Here is a 12,915-nt window from a genome sequence, read left to right on the forward strand (position 1 = left end):
AAAGGCTAATATGCAAACCAAGAGAACGATGGAACAACCGGTTGTTATGATGTGCACTGACCACCAGGGGGCAGACGCTCAATGCAGGAGCTGCCCCCTGGTGGTCAGTGTGCTCCCACAGGGGGAACGCTGCTCAGCCAGATGCGGGACTCACAGCTGGCGAGCACAGCAGAGGTGGCGAGAGCCTCTCCCACCTCTGTGGCAGAGCTAAGGATGTCCGACTGCCGGCTTAGGCCGGCTCCCAGCGGACATCCCCCGAGGGCTCCTGGTCTACAAGAGGGTGCATCCTGGGCTGAGGTACCCTCCCCCCAAGTGCACGAATTTTGTGCACCAGGCCTCTAGTATAATATATTTAGGTTTATGTTATTGTTACTAGTACAACTTTTTGGTAACTACATAGTCAGGTTTGTCAAACTCTAAAGCAAGATTGGCCCAACAATTCTAATGTTGAGAATTTATCTTACAAAAAGATACCTTGATATATGTATAAGGATGTCCACTCATATTCTTCTTTAGAAAAAATCTATAGGGTAAAAATCTTACATGCTCTTCAATAAGGAACTAATTAAATTATCATTCATCCATACAGTCAAATATACAACAGCTACATAATAGGAATGAAGTGCTGGTATGATCTCCAAGATGAGTTGATCCATAAAAAAATAAGATATAAGTATATTACATATGTAAATAGATTCCATTTGTGTATACATATGAAACTGTGATTAGTCATTACTTCTGCACAGTGAGAGCACAGTTTTCATTCGTAGTTTTGTTTGTTTTCCATTCCTTTACCATTATATTTAACCCATTTATAAGTCTGACTTAATGGCTTTTATGTCAAATTTTCTCTGGGACAAATCAATTTTAAAATATGGAATTTGTATCTATCAATTTGTCTCTTACCCTTTACCTTGCTAGGCTGGCCATATACCCTCTAACCCCAATGCCTACCACCACCAATAACAGAATATATCAGGCCAGTTACCACAGGTCTACTATCTCTCTCTCCCCACTCCCTTCTGTCCCCTCTTTTCATTGCACTTTTTATTAATTTGAGCATTAACTGGGAAATGGCATAATATATACAGTGACTTCTAGAGTTCTGATATGCACTGGACATGGAAGGAAAGGAAGGAGATAAATGCCTCACTACAACAGCTTCCTCTTTACTGTCATTTACAAGCGAACCCAGAACTGGTGATGGTGTAGTATTTCCCTTTGAAAGAAATCGCCAGTTATGGAGTTAAGTATACCATAAACTCATCATTAATTACGCTAAGCTCTTAACACGCTTTTCATCTGAGCTTTTAAAGTTCTTCAGGATAGGTATTATTATCCTGTCTATAAAGATAGAAATACTGTGCCATACACAAGATTAAGTGTCTTGTTGAAGGATTCATAGCAAGCCCAGTGAGAACTAGAAATCACATTCATGTCGTCAGATTTCGTCTTCTCCACCACAGTGACCAGAGAATCAATATCACTTTTCACCTTTACAAGACTATTATTTCTAATCCCTTACTGTGTCTCTCTTTTATTCAAGATTTTAAAAGTCTATAAATAACCTTTTCATTTTAAATACACCCCAAAACCCTGGGGTAGTTCTCTATACAAAGCTCAGAGACAACTCTGCCCTTGTGGGCAGACAATAAATGAGGAAAAGGAAGAAGTTGATTTAATTTCCATCTCAGTCACTGAATTACAGTATCATCTTGAACAATTGATTTTGTCTGCATGCACTAACTTCTCAGCTGTTAGATTTTGGATAAAATTTCACTTCCTTTAGGGAAGTAAGAGCTACTGAGATAATTTCTTTAAAATCCTTGGAGCTCAATAATACTAAATGAAAAGAAAAAACAGGTGGCCATCTACATCATTCTATTATTCTATTAGAGTTAGGGCCTCAGAAATTTGTTTTGCCTCAGGAAGTTCTCTTCCTCAGCAATCTCTCTGATTTATTGACACACAGGATGTTTGCTACGTCAAGAAATCTAGAGAACAGGGCAGAAAAATAAAGTACATACAATCGTGCTACCATAATCCAGGGTTCTGTCTCTGGATAACCCATTACCAGCAGTAACTTCAGGTGGGAAATTTACTTTCCAAGCCTCGGTTCCTTCATCTGAAAAATGGGGCTAAAACTAATACCCTCATCATAGGATTGTGGGATTAAATAAGTTAGTACATGTAAATAACTTAGAAAAATGTCCAGTGCATTATAAGAACTAAATAAATGTTAGCCATTTTTAGCATTGTTGTTATTGATATTATTAATTATTATTTATATATAATATATAATATTATTACGTAAGATGTAGATATGTCTAAATCTCACAAATGACTCAAACATTCTACCAATGGGAGATTACTTTGAATTGAAATGCTCCTATTTTAGTTACATCAAGGATCAACAATTTTTTGTAAAAAGCCAGATAATAAATATTTTTGGCTTTGTGGGTCACACAGTCTCTCTCACAACTATTCAGTGTTCAACTCCATTGTTGTAGCTTGAAAGCAACCGTGAAAAGACTTAAACAAATGGTTATGGCTATGTTCCAATAAAACTTTATTTACAAAAAAAGAGACTATAGTTTGTCAACCCCTAAAATAAATCAAGAAATCTTTCAAAGTCACTGTTTTTATTTAGTTAAGTAGACTGGGATCTTAATAAGGAAATGACTCCTCCTGCCAGAAGACATGAGATAAAACACATTATCCATTACCATGCCCCAGATGTCACCTCAAGGCAAGGTGATGGTGCTCCTACGGGACAGAGTGCTCAGGTTAGAAAGCACAGCCACAGCACTGGGCACAGAAAGAGATGCCACTCCCAGGGCAGTGAGTGGCATTCATGTGGCAAAGGACTGGAAAGAGCAACCATCTTTGAGAACATGGTTAATAAAGTTTGGGTACATAAAGTGAATGTTAACCATTTATAGATGTGGAGACAGAAATATCTGAAAATACTAAGAAAGGCTTTACTTAAAAGGAAGCAATACTCCAGTACACACTGACATGGGACAGGAATGAGGGGGAAGACACATTATAATCAAGTATCAGCATAACATGGACATGCCAAATGAAAAGAAATCATGGCCAGGCCAGAACAAAGAACTAGTCTCATTGTTACCGAAAAGTTTTCACCAGCTCCCTAGTGAAAAAAAAAATTAAAGATTAAGATCAGAACTCCTTTGTACATCACTTGCAGTGATAATACTTGGCTCAAGGTATTATCCTAGCCTTCCCGGCAGTGACGACCTCCCCACAACAATTTGCCTCTCGCTAACTGTCTTCTCCATCCCTCTCCAGAAAAGAAGAGGAAACCCAAGAACTGCCTAGTGCAGAGCCCCGATTCCTTCTTCATGGATGTAAAATGCCCAGGATGCTATAAACCACCACCGTGTTTAGCCATGCATGAACAGCAGTTTTGTGTGTTGGTTGCTCTACTGTTATCTGTCAGCCAACAGGAGGAAAAGAAAGGCTTAAAGAAGGATGTTCCTTCAGAAGGAAGCAGCACTAAAAGCACCTCAAATCAAGATGAGTGGGAAACCATCCCAATAAACACATTTTGGATTTAAAAAAAAAGATATTATTCTACCCTTGAGATAATGGAGATATTGAAATAATTTCTTTGAAATCTTGTAGCTCAAGTGGACCCTGTGAAAATAAGGTATAGGGGTTCCCTTGCATTATCTCATTACTAATTTAAGGCTTGGTCAATTTGTTGTGCATCAAGACATTTTCATCCTAAGCATTAAATATCTATTGTATTGAATCCCTTAGGATGAAAGGTGTTTGTTTTTTTTCAGAGAGGAATTTAAGGAGTGAAAAATGACTAAACCCCACCTTTACAAGGACAAAAACTATAATGTTCTTTACCACTAATACATATTGTCTGACCTTTAGACACTCGAAGGGATGTTGAATGAATGAATGAAAGTTCATAGTATATAATCTTATTTAAAATAGCTATATATTGTTGCTTTTTTTATTGTAGGATAGGTTCAGTCATTCTTAATCTATTCAACAGCTTCAAACAGCTCTATAAAAACTCTCCTCCAGATATTATCTTAATGGCTAGGTGAATCTTGCATAACTACCAGATGAGTAAAATTGATTACACAGTGACCATTAATAACAAACCTTATTTCTCTCTATAGCTGTTCTACATTAACATATGAACATACATAGGTATATATAGATGTACATACATTCATAAATACCTCCACATTTTTGTCTCATCCAGGGAATAGGTTTAAAAAAATCATAGAATTTCCCATTTGAGAGACCTTTGGATTAACAATGTATTTAGCAGATTTCAAAATTAGATTCATGAAGTTAATCTCTTTGACTTGGAGCCAAATTAAATTTTGTCCTTATTCATAGTAATCAGACAGTATTAAATATTGTAGGTTTCTGATGAGACATTGAAAAAGAAGAAAATAAACCACAGCAATTGGGTTCTCCTATGATGCCAAATTGATAGTCACTTTTTTGAAAACCATCAGCTAAAGCAGAGTATGCATGTATTTTATATAATATAGATATTAGATATGTACAATCATATATATTATAAACTTATACATTTATTATACATGTTTATAAAATCTAGATTTTACTCCTATGTTGTAAATGTATCTGTATATACTGTATATATTGGATAATTTATGAGATCTTTCATTTCAGCTCTGATTATTACGTTAGCAAAAGTCTTAAACTGGGCCAGTCTTCTAAAATGTTTTGGCTACGTAACACTGTATTTCTAGAAAGAGAAATATTATCATCTTCATGATTAACTTACCTATAATACCTTTTTATTTTCATAAAATAAGACTAAATGTTTCCATTGGTCCTGTGTTTACTACGGATGTTTTTCTGCCATATTCAACTAGACTTTTTTTATGCCATTTCCTATTCTGAGGATTTTCAGATATAATGTAGACTTTTTAGAGAAATGAATAGCCTGCAGTGCTTTGCAAAGGTATAATTACATCAAGGACTTCATAAACTAAAAGCCTAATGAAATTATTGCCATGTAATTCTCTGTGCATTGTTTTACAGTCTGTAATGCTATATTTGGTATATGTTTTAAAATAATCAAAGCAGCCTGGCCATTGTGGCTCAGTTGGTTGAACATTTACCCATGCACCAAGAGGTCACTGGTTTGATTCTGGGTCAGGGCACATGCCCTGATTTCAGGCTTGACCCCCAGAAGGGGGCATACAGGAGGCAGCCAATGATGTTTCTCTCAATGATGTTTTTATCTCTCTTCCTTCCTCTCTCTCTAAAAATCATTAAAAATTTTTTTAAATAAAATAATCAAAGCAGCAGTAGGACAATAAACAAGTCTTCACCTAAGCTGTTCTAGCATAATCATAAATTTATATTTAAATAGATATAACTTTATTGCAAGTGAGACAGAGGAATGAGTCTCACAAGAACAGAGGAAAAAATTTTTAAGGCACAAGGGGCTTCTTAGACATCTTTCTTCCTAGTTCTCTAAAAGTTATGTGTAAGGCATTTAGAATGATTATTTTATTATTCGCTCATGAGGCTACTGTAAATAAAATGAGATTATGGTTAAGGGAAGAGCTTACAACTTTTAAGAAACACACATATATATATATACTATATATATATATATATAGTGTATATATATATATATATATATATATATATATATATATATTTGGAATATCTCATTTTTCAAAATTTTAATTTATAAATGACCAAGCTTTATGTTATATAGATATTCCAAACATCCTTTTTGAGAAAGGAAAGCAAAAACAAAACTTTATCATTATTAACATCCACTGGAAATGTTCCCAAACAAGAGGGGCCAAGAGGGGTAATTAGAAAGTCTGGGTCTGTTGTAATTAAGAATGCAGAGACAGCCTATGATTTTTAAATCTGGCTCTAGCACTTTTGACCTGTGTGGGGTCAACAGTATACCTAACTATAATAGGATGAGCTAGTTTAGCACCCAGTAACAATCAAACCTCACTCAGCCATTTACAACAACTTTTACTTCTCACTCATACAAAGCTACTATAGGTTCCCACAGACCTCCAGAGCAACCCTGATCCTTCAGTTGGCCCAACATTTCAGGCTGCTTGAATCTTACGCCATCTTCATATTAATAAGGGCCTCCATGCCACATAGGGAAAGAGAAAGCATGGAGAATCCAAGCATCATCTCTTACAAGCTTCTACCTTTTATTTGATGACAATATTGATTAAAAATATATATATATTTTTTTACTGATTTCAGAGAGGAAGGGAGAGGGAGAGAGAGAAAGAAACATCAATGATGAGAGCGAATCATTGATTGGCTGTCTCCTGCATGCCCCTCACTTGGGATCAAGCCCATAACCCAACCAGGGCATATGCCCTGACATATGCTCTGACCTGGAATCAAACTGTGACCTCCTGGTTCATAGGTCAACACTCAACCACTGAGCAACAACAGCTGGGTGACAATATTGATTATTGTGAAACAGGCAGAAAAAAAAATTAAGATGAAGTTAACCCAAACTATTTAAATATTATATTGTCCCTTTAGAAATTCAAAGGGCCTAAAATAATCCATTCAAGTCCTCTTATTTTACAGATGTGAAAGCAAACACTCAGAGAAAGTATAAAAACTTTTGTCCAAGGTTACACAAGTAACAACTGCAAAGTCTGGAGCAAAATTCAGATATTTCTCCTAGCTCCCCCACTGGCTGCAATTCCACCAACTTTTGGATGTGTGCTAACACTCTTGCTTCTTTTATTATAGCCTAGAGACCAGGGTGACATTCTGGTAAGGTGTCTCTCTTCCAAATTTATATGTAATAGAAAACCCAGATATGATGGTAATGATAAAGGAAATGTTCCTAGACACCAAATGGTATTGCAACAACTATTATTAATGTTTATTCATTTTTAACAGTGTGATACTGATTGTCTAACCCAGTGGTCGGCAAACTCATTAGTTAACAGAGCCAAATATCAACAGTACAACGATTGAAATTTCTTTTGAGAGCCAAATTTTTTAAACTTAAACTTCTTCTAATGCCACTTCTTCAAAATTGACTCACCCAGGCTGTGGTATTTTGTGGAAGAGCCACACTCAAGGGGGCCAAAGAGCCGCATGTGGCTCATGAGCCGCAGTTTGCCGACCACAGGTCTAACCCAACTGAAAATCCAGAGTTAAATACCATATTAAATAATTATATTTTTGCATATGGCAGGAAAGAATAAGATCTGAGAGAAGAGAGAAAATAGCATGCCACAGAACATTGAACATAGTAAAAAAAAATAAGGTCTGTTTATCATTTTGTGCTTTCTGAAGCAACATTATTTTTTTTTTTTTACTGACAACAAACTTTTATTTTTTTATTTTTATTTTTATTTATTTTTTTAAATAAATCTTTATTCAGATTACAAAAGGTGAAGCAACATTATTTTAAGATGAATTTACCCCAGATCTTTACTCACACCACACTGCCAAGGTCTATGTTATCAGTAGGGAGAGCTAGAGTGCTGAGCTAGTGCATAGCTGTCACAATGATTGTGTTTCCATTTGCAGAGCAAAGGGGAAATCAAACACCATGTCAAGAATAGCAAAGCGCCTACTGTATTTATTGAAGCGTATGTCTGGCAATGACTAATACAATCACTTCCCACTTGAACAGATTCAGGTTCAAAATGTAGCTTCAATTATCGCTAAAATGGGCGGCATGCTCAGAGCTCTATTAGCACTTCCATTAATTTAGGTCGTAATCATATCAACTTTCTTCTTTCCCTTACCCCACTTCCATTCAGACCCCTCTGGTCATGAGGCTGAGCTGAGAAGGAATGCTTTAGGGTAGCCACCCCAAAGCATCCTGGGAAATGGCAGATCAGAACTACTGCTGTCGGTTACTTCTTTGCTAAACAACTCCTCTTGCAAAACTGACCATTGTTTAAATGAGTTCAGAGATGCAATGATTCTATGCAACAGTCCTGGCAACACTCTGGCTAAATGTGTTTTTGTGGGGTAACCCCTCTTTTAGGCCCTATACAATGTAATCTGACTTTAACAACAAGAAATATTATTTATTCAAATGGTAGCTCGCTTAACTAGATGACATGGTCAGAAAATAGTTATATTCCTAAAGCTAGTATGGCTCTATCAAAGAGTCTGCAAAATCTTGTTTAGTGTAATGAGAACTGTAAAGATATTTTTATTATTATTAAATACAACATATACTGGGTGGGGCAAAAGTAGGTTTATAGTTGTTTGTATGGGAAATAATACAATAACTAATAAATAATAATACAAAAATAAATTGTTTTTCCTACTCACAAGTGTAAACCTACTTTTGCCCCACCCTGTATTAAAAAACAAGTAATAACAACAACAACAACAACAAAATCAAAGCTGGTACATCCTATTCTTTTAAACATGGCATTGATAATATTCTTCCTCCAATAGATTATGAATCAGAGAGGTCTGGATAAGAATAAAAGTAGCCCCTTCATGGTGTAGCTTGGACTTCTCTAAGATGGTATTTGTCATTCACATCAAACCTGAGCAAGTATTCGGTTTTATATGTTAAAACCAAAGGGGAAGGCTTAGCAAGGACACTGCTTCTTGTTTCAAATGAGGCAAGCTGAGAAGATGGATATCGTTTGGCTCATACACTGAACTCCCCTCCCTTTTGTTCCTGCTTCTCTCCTGCTTGGAGCTGGCTCCTCCCTCCTTCCTGCAGCTCCGAGGATCACTGGCTGATTGAAGAACACAGCGGTTCAGAAGGGGATCTGTGCTCTGTGTCTCTCTCATCCTCTCTCTTTCTCTCCCACTTTGTCTCTCTCTGCCTCTCTCCCTGAATCGGCAAAGCTGAAACCTACCTGGTACTCTCTCTGCCTTTGAATCCAGCCCTGGAAACAAATGCATCATTTTACTGCTCTTAAAAAGTGAAAAGAGTTTGATTCTCTCCAGCTACAAACTGCTTTGCTCCATAAGAAGGACCCAAAGGACCCAGACAGCATTTTTTTTTTCCCCAATCTGCCTGAGGAGCTTTTGCTTTCATGCCTGAAACTTGATGGTTTTAGGGAGGAGGTTTTGGTTGGTTTGTTTGTTTTTAATTGGAATGTTGAAAAGTTTCTTATTGATGCTTTAAACGGAATCCAATTTTTAATATGGGTTGAGTCAGATCTAAAGGAGAAATGCCTGACCATTTTCTGCTCTACTGACGGGGGAACATGTAGAGGGAAACTTGGTAGGAGAAAATGAGATCTGATTTGCAACCAACAGCCATGCTTTATTTTGAGAATGTGTACAGGCTCATGGAAAGGGAAATTAAATATTGACCGAGGACAATGTCTGTATTTCTCAGTAACTTAACAAATGACTCTAGTCTATGGAAAGAAAATCATAATTCGACCGATCTTTTAAATCCACCAGGAACTCTGAACGTCTACCTATTTTGCCTGACATTCTTAATGACTCTCGCAGCCCTGGCAGGCAGCATCTATTCACTAGTTTCCCTGCTGAAAACGCAGAACAGAACTGTTGTGTCCATGCTCGTGGCGTCCTGGTCTGGGGATGATCTCCTGAGCGTCCTGTCGGTGACCATCTTCATGTTTTTGCAGTGGCCAAACGAGGTCTTTGACTACTTCCAGTCTCTATGCACCACCTCTGCCTTACTCTATTTGTGCCAGGGCCTCTCGAGCAACTTGAAGGCGACTCTCCTAGTCTCATACAACTTTTACACGATGCACAGGACTGTAGGGAGCCAGGCAGCCTCCGGAAGATCCAGCCAGGTGCTCGGCGTGGCCCTGACCGTGTGGGCAGCCAGCCTGCTGCTCTCCGCGCTCCCACTGTGCGGCTGGGGCGCCTTCGTGCGCACGCCCTGGGGTTGCCTGGCGGACTGCTCCAGCTCCTACGTGCTGCTGCTCTTCGCCGTGTACACTTCAGCCTTCGGACTGCTCGCCGGCCTTTCGGTCCCGCTCATTCACCAGCTGCTGTGCTCAGAGGAGCCGCTGAGACTCTCTGCCAACTACCAGGCGATTTCCCGCGGAACTTCCACCCCCGGGACCCCTCCAACTGGGGAGAGAGTGCTTTCCCTGTGCCCAGATGATGCTCTGGGCTCTGCCTTGCGTCGCTTTGCGGGATGCTCCGCGAGCTCAGACGCCGTGTTTGGGCCGGGGCCGCCCGGGAGGGTGGAGCCGGAGCGCGGGCCGGGGCGCAGCGCCGCCGCTGGGGCTGGAGCCTGCAGGCGTGAGGACGCGGGGACTCTCTATGGCACCAGGAGCTTCACCGTGAGCACAGCACAGAAGCGCTTCTCTTTGATCCTAGCGCTGACCAAAGTCATCCTTTGGCTTCCCATGATGGTAAAGTGCAGTTGCTCGCAGTGCGCGGGTGTGTGTGCCAGACAGCGTGAGTGCGTGTTGGGACCGGGCGCCCCTGGTTTGGAGAATCACCAAGAGTCCGCTTCCAAATGTATCTCTCGCGGTTTTAGAGATGCACTTGTAGGAAGGCAGTTGAAGGGCAGCGCTGATCCGCAGAGAAGCCTTTGATACCAAATGCTTCTTTCAAAATTAAAATTGGGGAGGGGGCAAGGAGAGCTTTGGGGCATTGGATACTTAGTTTTCCTAGATCTGTCGTGGCCAAGGGTGTTCACTTCTCTCATAGCAATCCCTGGGAGTATTCAGAAAAGGAGGTAGTTATAAAAAAAGGAGATTTGTTGTTGTTTCTCCCCAATCTTCTGTTGTTATTCCATTCTCTCCACTCCATTCCTGCCTGGTTAGGAGGAAACGCCCATCCCAACAGGAGAGGTTCAATCAGAAGTAGAGAGAGAAGAGAAGGGACAAAACAGGCTTTTGTTCAAGCCTCCATGAGGATTCCCAGCTGAGAAGTATCAGGGCAGCACCCCGCTATGGCAGTTGGCCTGCACAGAGGTGAAATTGCAGGGATGTAACAAAGGGCCATCTGGAGGACCAGGTTCAGTTTTCACAGACACTTGCCTGTTTGCCCAGTAGCACCCCCAGTTCCCCATTGTGGACTGTGCTTCCTTGGTGGAGACTTGAGCTGGCAGCAGGCAAGATCAGACACTCAGGAGTGTAAACCCCCAAAGTCCTGTTCTGTCTGGAGCATCTGAGATCCCAGGAGACCACCACTAAAGCTAGGGGTGCCAGGCCAGATGCAGAACTTCTGGCTCTCGGGCAGGGAAGGGGCCAGGAAAAGGAGTCTGGGACAGCATGCTTGGGGGAAAGGTCTGGGGAAGTAAAAATGTGATGCTGGGATATGTCTGAAGCTCTCTCCTTTGCAGATCCACATGGTGGTCCAGCATGTGGTGGGTTTTCAGAGCCTTCCCTTCGAGTCACTCAGCTTTCTACTAACCCTGCTGGCCACCACTGTAACCCCCGTGTTTGTCTTGTCCAAACGCTGGACCCACTTGCCCTGTGGCTGCATCATCAACTGCAAGCGGGATGCATATGCAGTGGCATCCGATGGGGGGAAAAGTAAGTTCTCCACAATGCGGCGGTTGGGAGCAATAGCATACAGTCAAATACAGAAAAGTGGTCTGTTGAGAAAGTTGCCCACCCGAGTAGTGGACAAAGAGTCCAAGGACAAACGTAAATGGAAAATAGAGGAAAGAAATTATAACGTGAAACAATTCTTGGCACAGTGCTGAAAGGAAGTTTTAAATGAGTGGGTTTAAAACAACTCTGTGAAGTGCTTATACATTGAATAATAATTTCAGGTAAATTCAACAAGGGCTCTTGTCCACCATAGCTCTTAGCCCAGAGTAGGAAATAAATTCATCTTCCAAGTCTACATTAAGAAGCCTGCATCTGAAAAGAGATGAACTCTCTAAAGAGTTAAAAATTCATTATATTATAGCCCATTATTATCTAATGGAACCGTAAAGAAGAGCATTTTCATTATTTGCTGCTTGTATTCTTCCAGGGTTTAGGAGAGTTTTCAGAGTAACAATAAATGCCTGAAAACAGTTCCAAAACAAAATTTAAGTGTATGCCTCTGCTTTTAGAAAAACACAAAACAAAACCCCCACCAAACACCTGAATTTGTTTTTTTAAAAAAGGACAAAGCATATAAAAAACATTAACAAGTCGATAAATTCTAACAGTCTATCAAATGTTAACCTTTTGCCACTAAATTAATGAACCAGCCTCTTATAGTATTTAAAATTGTGAAAAAGACAAAAAGAGTCTAGTGCCAGGGAAAATGAAAAGTTTTAGTTAAGCGGTTCAGGACAGTCATTTTAAGAAGTAAAGAGCACCTGCATCAGAGCTGAAAAGTAAAGCAATGCAACGGCCATCACCGCAAATGGGCTAGGGAGTGTTCTGTCCGGTACGGCCGAGAGAGAAGAGCGTAAGGCAAACTAGCAGAATCCACAATAACATTAATATCTCACGTTTGAAATAAAATCATGCCTTTCAAGATCAAAATAATAGTTTTCCCTATCATTGCTCTTATTTGTATTTATTTTAAAATTCAGGAAAGGCCCTGAAATATGTAGGCATACAGAAAGAGGCATGGATTCTAAAATAAAATGTGATTCTAGTTTAAAATACTTATAGTTCAAATGACTCTATTCATTTTTTATGACCCAAAGGGGCATTCTTTGAGTACGAGTGATATAATTTCACTGTCCGAGGAGTCCACATAAATTTTCCTTTTGCTAGGACGACACTACAGAAATTTGAAACCCCAAAGATGGCCTATCCTCAAGTGTGCAGGGGCTTGATCAATTACAGTACTTTGATTCTTTGGGAATGTGGCTTCAATTTCACCTTTAAGCTTTTTCTCTTCAACAAACTAAGATCCCCTCTTTAAATCTTTATCAGTGAACACCAGAAACAAGAAAGGAATTTTTCCCTAACTCATATTTACCACAGGTTCATTATGCAGATGGAAATG

At 39.6% G+C, this 12,915-nt stretch overlaps 1 protein-coding gene and 1 pseudogene across 2 annotated transcripts in view; both read left to right on the forward strand.

The window, feature by feature from the left end:
* The first annotated feature begins 3,365 nt into the window (after positions 1-3,365).
* LOC308241845 (small ribosomal subunit protein eS27-like) lies at positions 3,366-3,523 on the forward strand (annotated as a pseudogene). Its single transcript has one exon. The product of its transcript is annotated as a small ribosomal subunit protein eS27-like (transcript).
* Positions 3,524-8,748: 5,225 nt separating this feature from the next.
* Positions 8,749-12,915, forward strand: part of GPR149 (G protein-coupled receptor 149) — a 67,148-nt gene continuing 62,981 nt past the window's right edge. The window contains exons 1-2 of the mRNA XM_080658204.1: positions 8,749-10,361; positions 11,300-11,492. Of these exons, the coding sequence (XP_080514330.1) occupies positions 9,348-10,361; positions 11,300-11,492 (1,207 nt within the window). The 5' untranslated portion in view covers positions 8,749-9,347. The remainder of the gene's footprint in view (positions 10,362-11,299; positions 11,493-12,915) is intronic.

The sequence above is a fragment of the Plecotus auritus genome (assembly GCF_963455305.1).
Source record: "Plecotus auritus genome assembly, chromosome: 2".
Classification (NCBI taxonomy): Eukaryota; Metazoa; Chordata; class Mammalia; order Chiroptera; family Vespertilionidae; genus Plecotus; species Plecotus auritus.